The 13,197-nt window shown below is 38.5% G+C and overlaps 1 protein-coding gene across 1 annotated transcript in view; it reads right to left on the minus strand.

Annotated features, from left to right (window-relative positions):
* The window catches only part of DGKK (diacylglycerol kinase kappa), a 147,744-nt gene that overhangs the window by 80,732 nt on the left and 53,815 nt on the right, over nt 1-13,197 (minus strand). The window contains exons 5-7 of the mRNA XM_090265033.1: nt 4,408-4,543; nt 3,829-3,935; nt 3,384-3,509 (exon numbers count right to left, since the gene is read on the minus strand). Of these exons, the coding sequence (XP_090121159.1) occupies nt 3,384-3,509; nt 3,829-3,935; nt 4,408-4,543 (369 nt within the window). The remainder of the gene's footprint in view (nt 1-3,383; nt 3,510-3,828; nt 3,936-4,407; nt 4,544-13,197) is intronic.

Genomic DNA, 13,197 nt, shown 5'->3' on the forward strand with positions numbered 1-13,197 from the left:
TAAAATGTGCTGATAGTATTATGAAGGCTCCTCTTGTGCAGAACAAATTGTTTCTCTCATGCCTAATAGTCTCCTTGTCTTTAATTTTTGACATTTTAATGATAATATGTCTTTTTGTGAATCCCTTTAGGTTAATCTTATTTGGGACTCTGTGATGTTCAACTGTTCTTTCTTGAAATAAATTTGCTGTCCCTTTTTCTCACTCCTATCCTTCTGGGACTGCCATAATGCAAATGTTATTCTGCTTGATGTTCCATAAGTCTCTTAAGCCATCTTCACTTTAAAAAATGTTTTTCTTTTTGTTGCTCTCATTGGATGAGTTTCTTTGCCAGGTATTTCAGTCACTGATCTCTTCTTCTGCTTCATCTAGTCTATTGTTAAACCCTTCTAGTGTATTTTTCAGTGTTTTTACTACATTCTTCAGGTCTGTGACTTCAGTCTGGTACTTTATTAATATTTTCTATCTTTTTGCTGAAATTCTTACTGTGTCCTTACATTCTTTTCCCTGGTTTAGTAAACATCTTTATGACAGTTATTTAGTACTCTTTATCATGAAAATCACTTATCTCTGTTTAATTACTTTTTCTGAAGTTTTTATCTTGTTGTTTTGTTGGAAATATATTCCTTCTCTTTCTTTATTTTCCTGGAAATTTTGTGTTGGTTTCTCTGCAATAGATAAAACAGTCATCTTCCCCAGTTTTGAAGGAGTGGTATTGTGTAGGGGATGAAACTCATCATTCAACCCTGCTCTAGCTCTTTGTTGTCTCTCAAATTTTTGTGATAGTCCAAGCAGCTTATTTTACTTTTAGTGGTTACTATTATATGAAGATATCCCAAGACTTGCCATTGTTCCAAAGGGGAAGATCTCAGTCAGATACAAGCTGATTAGAAGCCAGACCCTCAGGCAACAGCTTTTAAGTATGCAAATATATACAGTCCTAGGGGACTGTAGGTGTATATCCCACTAGCCACCAGAGCTGGATGACCTAGAAGTTTACCTTTAGTAGCAGTTGCAGATGATTGTACAAGCTCCTTTCTAGGCTGTGCCAGTGACCTGGACCAAGCCAGAGGGAGAGCACAAAGCTTGTATCCACCAGCCTCTGTCATTGGAGAGCACCTTTGTGGACACCCAGATGTGTGCCAGGCCAGAAGCCTTTTCTTCAGGCTGAAGCTTTAGTACAAGCAAATAGGTCTCTTTCACAAAAAACCTGCAGTGTATTTCAGTCTGCTCTATATTGTGCCCTTGGGGTGGTCTCTATCCAATCTATCCAAGAACTCTCTCTCCATTTGTTACTCTTCCATGGTCAGCCCTACTGACCAACAGAACCAGGTAGGCAGTCACACGTTGTCCCCTGGGAAGCAGCCAAAAATGTGTACCAGATATAAAAACCAGGGCACCAGACATATATAAAAGCTCCCCTTCAGGAGATACTGGTGTTCTGGAGAATGGTTGAAGGAGAGCACAAAGATAACAACCTGTCCTCTGAAGTCCCTGAAAAGAATTACAGTTGGCCCTTAGATGTGTGTTTAATTGGAAGCCCACTCCTTAGGCTGCAACTGTGCAGACAAGCTAATAGGCCTCTTTTACAGTAATACTGGACTTCTACTGTGGTTTCTTGCTGTTCTCTGGTGGTGGTAGCCTATTAAGAACTGTTTTTCTGTTGGTTACAGTCCTGAGGGACTTGCAAGCATTAGCCCTGATGGCCATCAGAGCCAGGTAATCAAGGGGCATCCACTGGGGGCTTCTGCAAAAACTGGGGCACCAGATGTATATAAAAGTTCTTCTCTGGGAGACATTTGTGCTCTGGAGCACGTCAGAGGGAGAGTGGGAAGATGGCATCTGCACTCCAAGGTCTCTAGAAAGGATTACAGCTGACCCTTAGATGTGTGCTTAATTAGAAACCTGTCCCTCGGGCTGCAGCTAAGAACACAAGGTAATGGGCCTCTTTGTGCAGAAAGACTGGACTTGGACTGTTGCTTCCTGTTGTGCCCTGAGGGTGATAGCGAGTTAAGAGCTATTTCTCTGTTGGTTAGAGTTCTGTGACACCCATGAGCAACAGGCCCCACTGGCCATCATATCAAGGCAATCTAGAGCCATCATATCCAGGCAATCTAGAGTTGTCTCCTGGGGGAGGCCACAAAAATCAAGGCACCCAATGAGGGTAAAAGCCCCTTCTTGGAGATATTGGTAAGCTGGAGCAAAGCAGAAGGAGAGTGCAAAGATGGCAGCCCCCCCTACTGGAATGAGGCAGAGGAAACTAGAATCTTCTAAGAAGAAGCTTATACTTTAGTTTCTCTTTGTCTAGAAGCATCTAAAAGACTAAAACGTCTATCACTGTTTTGCTTGTTAGTTCACTTTGTTCCTTAGCTAGTGGGGAGGCTAGGGGGTGGTGAGATTGAGCAAAAAGCAAAAGGACTTATGGACATGGACAATACTGTGGTGATTGCTGGGGGGAGGAGGGACTAAATGGTAATGAAAACTACAATAAAGATTAAATAAAAACAAATTTAAAAAAAGACTAGAAAGTCTAGATTGTGCTTTTTCAATGTTAGCACTGTTGATACTTTGGGCTACATAGTTCTCTGTACTACCCTGTGAACTAGAGGTTTAGCAGAATCCCAGGCCTCTACTCACCAGAAACTTGTAACACACTCTTTTCCCCTGAGTTTTAACAATAAAAAACGTCTCCAAGACCTTGTTATCTGTCTCCGGGATGGGGAGCAAAATCACCCCAGTTGAGCACCACTGGTTTAGAGGCATGGTAGTGTTGTAGCTAAGACCATGGTTTTTACAGAATTATGTATGAATCAAGACTCTTTTGCTTATTAGCTGCATGACCTTGATCAAATCACTTCACTTTCCTGAACCTCAGTTTTGGCTCATCTGTAGATCAGGACAATGAGGCCTTGTTTAGGGTTATTGTAAGGATTAAACGAGACCATGTGTATAAAACACTCAATACATAGTGGCAATAGTAATATGTTAATATTGTTAACCATGATTAGTTAACAAAGATTACAAGTTTCTAGGAAACTAGATGAGGAAGGGAGAAGATTTCTTAAAGGTAAACTCAGAATTTATTTTTTTAATTGCCCTTACTGTCCTAAGAGAATTCAACTTTTCCTTATTAGCTTTTATCTTTTGGTAGTAGGCCTTACTAATTAAGAACCATAAAAAATGAGTCTTAAATCTTTCTCTTTGACACTCCATAGCCAGATCTGGAAACCCAGGATACTGAGCTCTATACTATGGAGTCCATATAATCTCTTTGTATGTAACAGTCTCTGAGAGTTTTATCTATGTATATTCACAGTCAGCTTTAATCTGTCCCTTTTCTTTAAGTCAAGTTCTCCAAAAATCAAGGAGATGAAAAGAGTCTTACCGTAGAATTACACCAGAGACATTGGAAGTCTTGAAGTCTATGGTTACTGCCACAGTTCTCATGACATACTGCACACTTAGAACTAACAGATATGTTTCCTTCTACCCACTGATGGGGCATAGTTTTCTGAAGAGTAAAAAGAGACAAGAAGTAGAAGTTAGAGATATACGGAGAGGAAGTGTCAGTGGGAATAACTATACTACCCCATGAAGGACACAGGTAACCCAAAAAAATTCTTCCTGGTTTGCCCTCCCCACTCCAATGCTAGTGACCAATGACAAGTAGAAATGCGGGCTTTAATTCTTTTAGATCAGTTGGATTATGAGCCCTGGGGAAGAAGCCTACTTGGGTTGTCTGAAGAGAGGAAGAAGTCTTTCTTCCCCTATGTGTCCTGACTGAAGGGGAGGTAGAAAAGGGTGACTAAGAAAACATGGCTACTACTCACTATTTCATCTTCAGATAAGAGGAGGTCATCAGTGATGGACAAGGTATTCCACTTACAGCCTTTGCTTGCTCTCAAAGCACATAATATGTGTGTCTTCAATTTGCATACTATGAAAAAGGGGAAGAAAAAAATAGATGTAAATCTTGTAATAATGAAGATTCTAATTCCCTTTCTTAAGCTGCTCTGAAAGTTAGAACCTAGATGCATCTAAATAGTCCTGCTTTGCCTCCAAAGACCTATTTTCTATATGATTCAGTTCATTTTTATTCTTACTGAATTTTAATTTTCTACTGTTGGATTTGAATGAAAATTGATGGTAAGAATGAGGTGATTTGTTTTTCCAACACTTATGACCATATTGTTCGATCCTCCCAGACCCAACCTTCTATTTTGATTTGTGAGAATCCCCCCTCATGCCAGCTTCTTCCCATCTCCTTTCCTCAGTCTGTAAAGTGTCAGAGTTAACCTTATACCAGAGTCAGTGACCTATTGTGAGTCAGTGATGCTAGAGCCACGTGAGCTCCTTTAGCACTATCTATACCCATCTAGCTGCACTTTCTAAAGAAATCAGAAAGGTACCTTCACAGATGATAAGATTTCTAGATAAGGCAGGAATGCTCTCCCGGCAAACATTGCAGTACTGGGTCCGGAGGCTCAAACTGGTATACCAACAGTGCATTCCAACAAGGAAAGGGTTGTTTTCTGCTGTAGGTATCTAAAGTAAATCAGAGAGAATAGAGAGTTAATCACAGAGACAAATTAGGGAAGGCCAAAAAATCTGCTGCTAAGGCTGAAATGGACAGCTAGATATGTGTCAGAGCACGTGAAGAGGAAGAATGAAAGTTGGACTCCATACATAACAAGTTTCTCACACTTTTTTTCCCCTCTCACTGGTTTTAGAAAGGGAAAAAAATAGAGGGGTAAATCCTGGAATAGGCGCTAAAGGTAGGAGTAAAGATTGTCATAGTGCTTGGCTAGATCACTTCATTGGTTTAATTTAAGCAAAATTAGTTTTGTTAGCCTTGGCTTTGTCTCTCTTTGAGTAGTCTGTAAAAGTAGGTGGTGAGTTGGAAATTCAGTGATATCCAGGTCCTCTGACCAGGCAAGAAAGGAAGGAGGCAAGGCTCTGATTCTGGGTTTGTCAGGCTTTGGCCACATCCTAGAGATATGCATTCCCCTTCTTGACCATACCGCTGCCAGGTGAGCAGAGTACTACATTATCTGGGCAATAGTTTCATCTCAGGGGCTTCTTTCCCAAACATTATTTTCTGAATATCATGCTCTAACTGTCTATAGCAGTTTCCTGGTTAATCAATTTAATCTAGTCAAAATTCATTAAGCAAATAGTTACTGAGTAACTACTGTGTGCTTGGCCCTTTTCAAAGCATTGAGAAATATACAGACAATTAAGACAAAGCATTTGCCCTCATGGAATGACATTATGTTTTGTGTCCTCTTTCATGGTGTTGAATTTGACATTTACTGTCAAACTGCTTGTAAATACTGCATTTGTTACAGCCTACCTCTCATGACTGTGGGGGCAGGAACAGGAATACCAGCAACTAGTTTTGGAATTGAAAAGAGAAAGGGAGAAGTGGATATCAAAAACTCCCAAGTTTGTCCTTGCTGGTGTGGCTCAGTGAATTGAGCACTAGCCTGTGAAACAAGGGTCACTGGTTCAATTCCCGTTCAGGGCACATGCTTGGGTAGTGGGCCAGGTCCCCAGTGGCGGGCGTGCAAGAGGCAACTGAGCATTGATGTGTCTATCCTTCTTTCATCTTCCCTTCCCCTCTCTCTAAAAATAAATAAATAAAATCTTAAAAACACAAACAAATTAAAAAAACCTCACAAGTTTGTTCTGGGTGTACATTCCACAGGGCTCTTCTATCTTTTCTCTAATTCCTATGAATATCTAATTTTTTCTTTCTCTGCCTTCCTCTGGAGTTTAGACATGAGTGTATACACTCAATATTTTATTCCTGACATTATAATGGGTTGGGTGTGTAAAGGCATGACAAACTTTAAAAAGAGCTATATATTCTCCTGATGCTAGCTTGATACTGGTGAGAGAGAGAGAGAGAGAGAGAGAGAGAGAGAGAGAGAGAGAGAGAGAGAGAGAGAGAGAGAGAGCGCTATTGAGGGCTCTGACACATTAAGAGATCAACCTTGATTAATCTGGCCATCTAAAACACAGCCTGTATTTGGCATTCTCTGGTCCCTCTTTCCTCCTTCTAGCATTCTGGGTATGTACTAAACTGTTGCTGGGCTGACCAGGAAGCTTCTGAAGGGAAAAGGTACCTTGATGAGATAAAGGCTCACTTAATCTGGAATGACCTTGTGATTGCAGTGTTTATTGTATGCTGAGACCCTGACAATGTTTTAAGAAAATCAGAAGGTATAGTGCTGAGGAAGTGACATAGTCTTGCCTTTGGCACACTCTGAGCTTCCAGCACCTTTCTATTTCCTAAGCTACTAGATTATAACTCAATAAGTACCTTTCTTCTTTTCAAACTTCTTCCCTTCCCCAATAATTACTAAGAGCATACTTTGCATTTTCTATGAAGTTATGTACTAAAGATACAGAAATGAATGAGCCACAGTTATTGCCCTCAAGTAGCTCATAGTCTGCTGGAAGAGACAACTTCCTAAACGGATCATTCCTATACAGATTGACAAGTGAGCTCTCCTAGAATGTGTGAGGATGTACAGGGCTTACGGAAGAAATGCAGAATTCTTCCTAGGTAGCATATTGAATTTCATGGTACCATGAGCTACAGAACATAAAAAAAATATGTAAAATGGACATTGCTTTGCTTTAGCAGTAGAGGAGATGGGACTTATATTCCTTATGTGCATCCTATTCTATCAGGAAACTGATGCATCCAACTATGGATGAGTATGTGTTTTATGTGAGGTCTTTACAGATGTAATTAACTTCAGGTGAGGTCATAATGGATTTAAGTGGGTCCTAATGTAATAATTGGTGTCCTTATAAGAAGAGCGAAATTTGGACACAGATACGGGGGAGAACACTATGTAATGATTGAGGCAGAGATGGAATGATGTGTCTACAAGCCAAGGAATGCCAAGTAATGCCCACAATCATCAGAAGCTAAGGAGAGGCAAGGAAGGAACCTCTCTTGATCCTTCAGAGAGAGGATGGTCTGGCCAAAACCTTGACTTCAGACTTCTAGTCTCCAAAACTGTGAAAGGACAAGTTTCTGTTGTTTTAATTCACCCAGTTTGTGGTCATTGTTATGGCAGCCTTAGCAAGCTAATACAGTATGTCATTTTAAGCCTTTCTGGTAGTTGACAAAGATTAAAAATACATTTGAATACATGAAAAACTCTGTCATTTATACAAACCACTACTACAGAATATTTAGCCTTTAGTAGGGTGACCATATTATCTAAATCCAGACACTTTAACAGTGAAATGGAGCACTAATAGTAATTATGTTGGGGCAACAAGTGTGAACCGTGTTCATCCCAGGAAACCCCTAACCATAGAGACACTATGCATGAGCTAGAGGGTAATTTAGCCAGCTTGAATCTATTTGTTGATCTATGCAATCAAGTTGTCTGGCTTGTACCACTTAGTTGTCCATCAGACTACCCCATAATCACAAGAGCTGGGACTAGAGGAGAAAAAGAAGATAACCAGTTAGGCAGAATTTAAGATGTCCTTCTAAGAGCATGTCGTAAGAGTTAGGAGATGTAAGAAATAAATTCTCCTACAATGAATTGTAATTTCAGGCAAGGCAACTGAGCTCCTCTGAGGTTCATTTTCTCATCTACTTAATGAAAGCATAGAATCATAAGCTTTTCAAGTTGAAAGGAATGTTGGATTTTATCTGGTCTACCAATAGGAAAAACTAATTTTCTTTTTCTAAGTGAATTTAAAAAATTGAGATATATTTGACAATTAAAAAGTGTATATATTTAATTTAATTTGATAATGTGGTATATACATATGTATAGCCCTGGCTGGTTTGGCTCAGTGGATTGAGCGTCGGCCTGCGAGCTAAGTGTCGCTGGTTCGATCTTCCAGTCAGGGCACATCAGAGAAGGAAAACTCTGACTCCAAAAAACCTCCGCTGCCTTGCGGCATACCTCTTCAGGGGAAAGGCTAAGGGAGTAAACCCCGACAGAAAATCCGGAGCCGGAGTCCCTAAGGCGGTTTGATGTTGTAGTCAACACCGGCAACTCCTGCGGCGCACCTGAAGCCAAGCTGTATTGACTCCGTCTTTCCCTTGGACCCTTCAGCTGCGAAGAGAGGGGGGGTCTGCTGCATGGGCAACAGCAGACCCTCCATATCACCCTGCCCAGGCTCTGTAGCTTCAGCTTCACTGGAGAGGACACTCCAGCGTCATCGTAAGATGTCGATTCAACACGGGAGGAGACAGATACCGTGTCACTCCCGAGTTGGACTGCACAGCCATTCTCGGTGGTGCAGATAGACTCTTAAGAAGCTACACCATCGTCTCTCGAGACGGACGGCTGCCGCCGCCGCCGCCGCCGACATATGTATATGGAAATAATCACCACATTCAAGCTAATTAGCATATCCATTACCTCAGATACCACTTTCTTTCTTTTTTGTGTTGAAAGTACTTATAATCTTTCTCAGCAAACTTCAGTATACAATAAATGATTGTTGCCTATAGTCACATCATTGTACATTAAACCCCCAGAACTTATTCATCCTGCATAACTGAAACTGTACACCCCTTGACCAATGTCTTCTCGTTCCTCCTCTCCTCAGCACTTAGCAACCACCATTCTACTCTATGTTTCTATGCTAGTGCAATACTGTTTTGATTACTATAGCTTTGTAATATATTTTAATATCAGAAAGTGTGATGGCTTCAGCTTTTTTCTTCTTGCTCAAGATTGATTTGGCTATTTGGGGTCTCTTGGGTTTCATGTAAACTTTAGAATTAAAAAGAATTTCTGTAAGAATGCCATTGATATTTTGATTGGGGTTACAATGAATGTGTAGGTCACTTTGGGTAGTATGGACATTTTAACAATACTAATTCTGACAATTCATTAACATGGTATATCTATTCATTTATCTATGTCTTTAATTTTTTCATCAATGTTTTATAATTTTCAGGTATAAGACTTTCACCCCTTTGGTTAAATTTATTTCTAAGTATTTCATACATTTTGTGGCTATTGTGAATGAGCTGTTTTCTTTCCCTTTTGAATAGTTCATTGTTTATGTATAGAAACCCAATTTGTATGTTGATTTTTGTATCCTACAACCTTATTGAATTAGTCCGTTAGTTCTAAAACTTATTTTGTTGAGTCTTTAGGTTTTCTTACCTATATGATCATATCATCTTGCAAACAGAAACAATCTTATGTCTTCCTTTCTAATTTGGGTGTCTATTTTTTTCCTTGCCTATTTGCTCTGGCTAGGAATTCTAGTACTAGGTTGAAAAGAAATGGTTAGAGTAGGCATCCTTGCCTTGTCCCAGTCTTAGAAGGCAAGCTTTCAGATTTTCCCTCATTGATTATGATGTTAGCTATGAGCTCTTTATTTATGACCTTTATTGTGTTGAAGTATGATTTTTTTACACCTATTTTGTTGAGGTTTAAATAATGAGTGGGTGCCACACTTTGTCAAATGCTTTTTCTGCATCTATTGAGATGACCATGTTGTTTTTTTTCATTTTGCTTATGTGTTGTATCACACCGACTTACCTGTGTTGAACCACTCTTGCATCCCTGGGATAAATACTTCTTGGTCATGGTGTGTGCTATTGAATTCAGTTGCTAGGATTTTTGCATGTATGTTAATCAGGGTTACTGTCTTGCAGTTTTATTTCTTGTAGTGTCTTTGCTTGGTTTTGGTATCAGGGTGATGCAAGCCTCATAAAATGAATTTGGAACTATTATATTATTTTTTTGATAAGTTTAAGAAACATTAGTATTAATTCTTTGACTGAACTGTTTCTTGGAATGAATTTGGTAGAATCAACCCATGAAGTTATCAGGTTCTGGGCTTTTCTTTGTCGGGAGGTTTTTGATTATTGATCCAATCTTTTTATTTGTTATTGGTCTATTCAGGCTTTATATTTTGCCCTGATTCAGTTTTAGCAGTTTGTATGTTTCTAAGAGCTTATCCATTTCTTCTAAGTTATCTAGTTTGCTCATAATAGTCCCTTAAGATCCTTTTTATTCCTGAGGCATCTGTTGTAGTGTTTCCTCTTTTATTCTGACTTTATTTATTTGAAACTTCTCTCTTTTATTCTTAGGCTAGCTAATGGTTTCTCAATTTTTTTTATATTTTCAAAAAATCACCCCTTCATTTTTTGACTTTTTATATATATTTTTCTCTATTTGATTTAGTTTTGCTTTAATCTTAATTATTTCTTTCTTTCTGCTAACTTCAGGCTGAGCTTATTGTTTTCCCATTTACTTGACATGTAAAGTTAAGTTGTTTATTTGAGGTCTTTCTATTTTAATGGTATTGTTTATTGTTATAAACTTCCCTCCGATGACTACTTTTGCTGCATCTCTAGTTTTTTGTATGTTGTGTTTCATTTTTGTTTTTTCTCAGGATACTTTTAAAATTGACTTTGGATTTCCTCTTTGACCCAATGGTTGTTCAAGACCGAATTGTTTAGTTTCTGTGTATTTGAGAATTTTTCCATTTTCTTGTTGTTACTGATTTCTATTTTATTCCACTATGGTCAAAAGAGATACTTAGAATGATGTCCATGTTTTTAAAATCTGTTAAGGCTTGTTTTGTGACCTAACATGTTATCTATCCTAGAGGATGTTCCATGTGCCCTTGAGAAGAATGTGTCTTTTCTGCTGTTTTTGAGTGCAAATTTCTGTATATGTCAGTTAGGTTTATTTGGACAATAATGTTATTCAAGCAAGAAGTTTCTTTACTGATTTTCTGTCTGTATGTTCTATTCATTATTGTAAGTGTGGTAGTGCAGTTCTCTATTATTATTGCATTGCTGTCAATTTTTGCCTTCAGATATGTCATTATTTTACATACACACACACACACACACACACACATATATACTCTGATGTTGGATACACATATACTTATAATTGTTATATTTTCCTGTTGAATTGACCCTTTTGTCATTATATAATGTCCTCCTTTGTCTCTAGAGACAAAGTCTATTCTGTCTGATATATATATAGTCACCCATGCTTTCTTGTGGTTACAATTTGCATGGACTATCTTTCCTATCTCTTCACTTTCATTCTATGGTATCTTTAATTTTAAAGTGAGACTCTTGTAGACAGCATACTTCTGGATCTTGTTTTTCATCCATTCACTTACTCTAGGGTTGCTGGAATCCTCTTGTTCTCTTTTTCTGTTGTGGGAGGAGATCAAGCCAAGGGGATTCCTCTTGGCCCCAAGTTCTGCCAGACTGCGTGATGTGGCTATGCAAGTAAACTGTTTACTATGGTTTTCTATGTGGCTATTTGTCTCTGTGCTTCATAGAGTTTCTTCAGCATTTTTATTGTATTATGGGACTATCTCAGAACTATTCTAGTTGGCATGTAGTTGTGTCTTGTTTTTGTGGAGGAGAGAATAAGCACTGAGACCTCCTAGTCTGTCATCTTACTGATGTCACTATGAAAAATTAATTTTCTATATGACATTTTCAAAATTTCTTTAAATAGCTTGCTGTAAATTCTTATAATGACATGGAGCTTCCTATCACAAGAGGCAGCTGATGCCATTCTTTCAGGTCACACTGAATGTTAGAGAGTTATTCTACTAGGCCAAAAACTAAGAAAAACCTTTCTAAAAACTAGAGCTTTAGGAACATGGAATGGACTCTTTTGCAAGAATCTTGGTTTCCCATTTTTGGAAGCACTCAAAGGCTACATAAATTGATCCAAAGATGCTTTAGAGTCTAGAATCTGTAGTCTAGATTACTTTTGAGGCCTGTTCCTATTTCCATAGTTAATGGTTTCATGACAATTCATTATTAGAAAGAGGTAACCTTTTAATCTAGTTTTCTATGTAGCTACTTATTTCTATTGTTTCTCTTTTTATTCTTTCTTTAAGTCACCCAGGCCTAAACCTTTCATTTGCCTGTGACTTTTCTCTCTCCTTTGCCTCTTTCATATACTTGGATTCTTCCCCACCCTCAATTTGGTATCTACTATTTGTCTTTTCTTCCTATTCTTACTCTGGGGCTTAACTTTGTCTTGCCTGCATTAATCTATAGCCTCCTCTATGATCTTCTGGTCTCCAGTTTATCCCTGTCTAATACAGCTTGTATTTCTAAAGTATCCCTTTGATAAACTATCTTTCCTTCCTAATCCATCCTTAAACTGAACTTTGATCATGTTGCATTTCTTTCCCACTCTTTATCTTGACATTGATAATCCTTCACAATCAGGCTCAACCTCCCTCTTCAGACATACTTCTTAAACACACTTTCTCAAACTTTTCTGGTCAAACAGAGTCTCCCTTTCACTCTATTCCAAAAAGGTTGTGTTTTTCTATTGCTCAGCTTTTTTTTTTTCTAATGCCAATTCCCCTACTCAGGACTTCTGGCTATCCCTAATCCCCTACCACCAATAAAATCAAGGTCAGTCTCAATTTTTTCCTCTATTAACTCTTTCCAGAGGACTCCAACCCATATTTATATCTTCCTCGCTCAAACTCCCATCCTACTTTGTCTGTTTTATTCATCTGGCAATCAATCATGCACTGCTTCGTAACATCTCTGAAAATTGTTGTATATCCTGAGTACTGTCACTTAACTATTTCTTTGTATATATTTTGTCTCCTCAAATACCTAAAAAGATCACTGGAGCCTGAAGCAGCTACATCTTTTTTTCATCTCTCTACAGAACAGGACTGCGCATATAATAAGAGCTCAGTCTTTAATGTGTAGTGACAGTTTCCAATAGGTTATCCAATTACTTTGTAGCTACTTTAATAGACCACTAAGTTAATTATTAACCTTTCTTCACCCAAAATCAGGCACTGGTCATGACAGAGGGTAGGATAGACCATTGAAGATGTGGTATATATGAGAGAAAGCGTACTTTACTCTTTAAGCCTTAAGCAAGATCAATTGCTAAGATGCTGGTGGTGAGACATTTTACTTTCAGTTAAAAGTGTTCCTTCATAGCAGCTCTACAGAGGTTGTGATTACAACCTGAAACTAAACTCTTCCAGGAGTAAACAGACATTATTTTTTTCCTTTTTGTTTGTGCAGGGTAGTCAACACCAAGGTATTTAATTCAATTGAGTCAGAAATTATACATTAGTGAAACAAGATGGCGGAGGAGTAAGTGGAAGCTACACTAACTTCCTCCTAGAACTAGTCTGGATTTACAATGTAATTTTGGAGAAATCATCTGGAA

This window comes from Furipterus horrens, unplaced genomic scaffold (assembly GCF_987537825.1).
Source record: "Furipterus horrens unplaced genomic scaffold, mFurHor1.1.pri manual_scaffold_17, whole genome shotgun sequence".
In the NCBI taxonomy this organism is placed as follows: Eukaryota; Metazoa; Chordata; class Mammalia; order Chiroptera; family Furipteridae; genus Furipterus; species Furipterus horrens.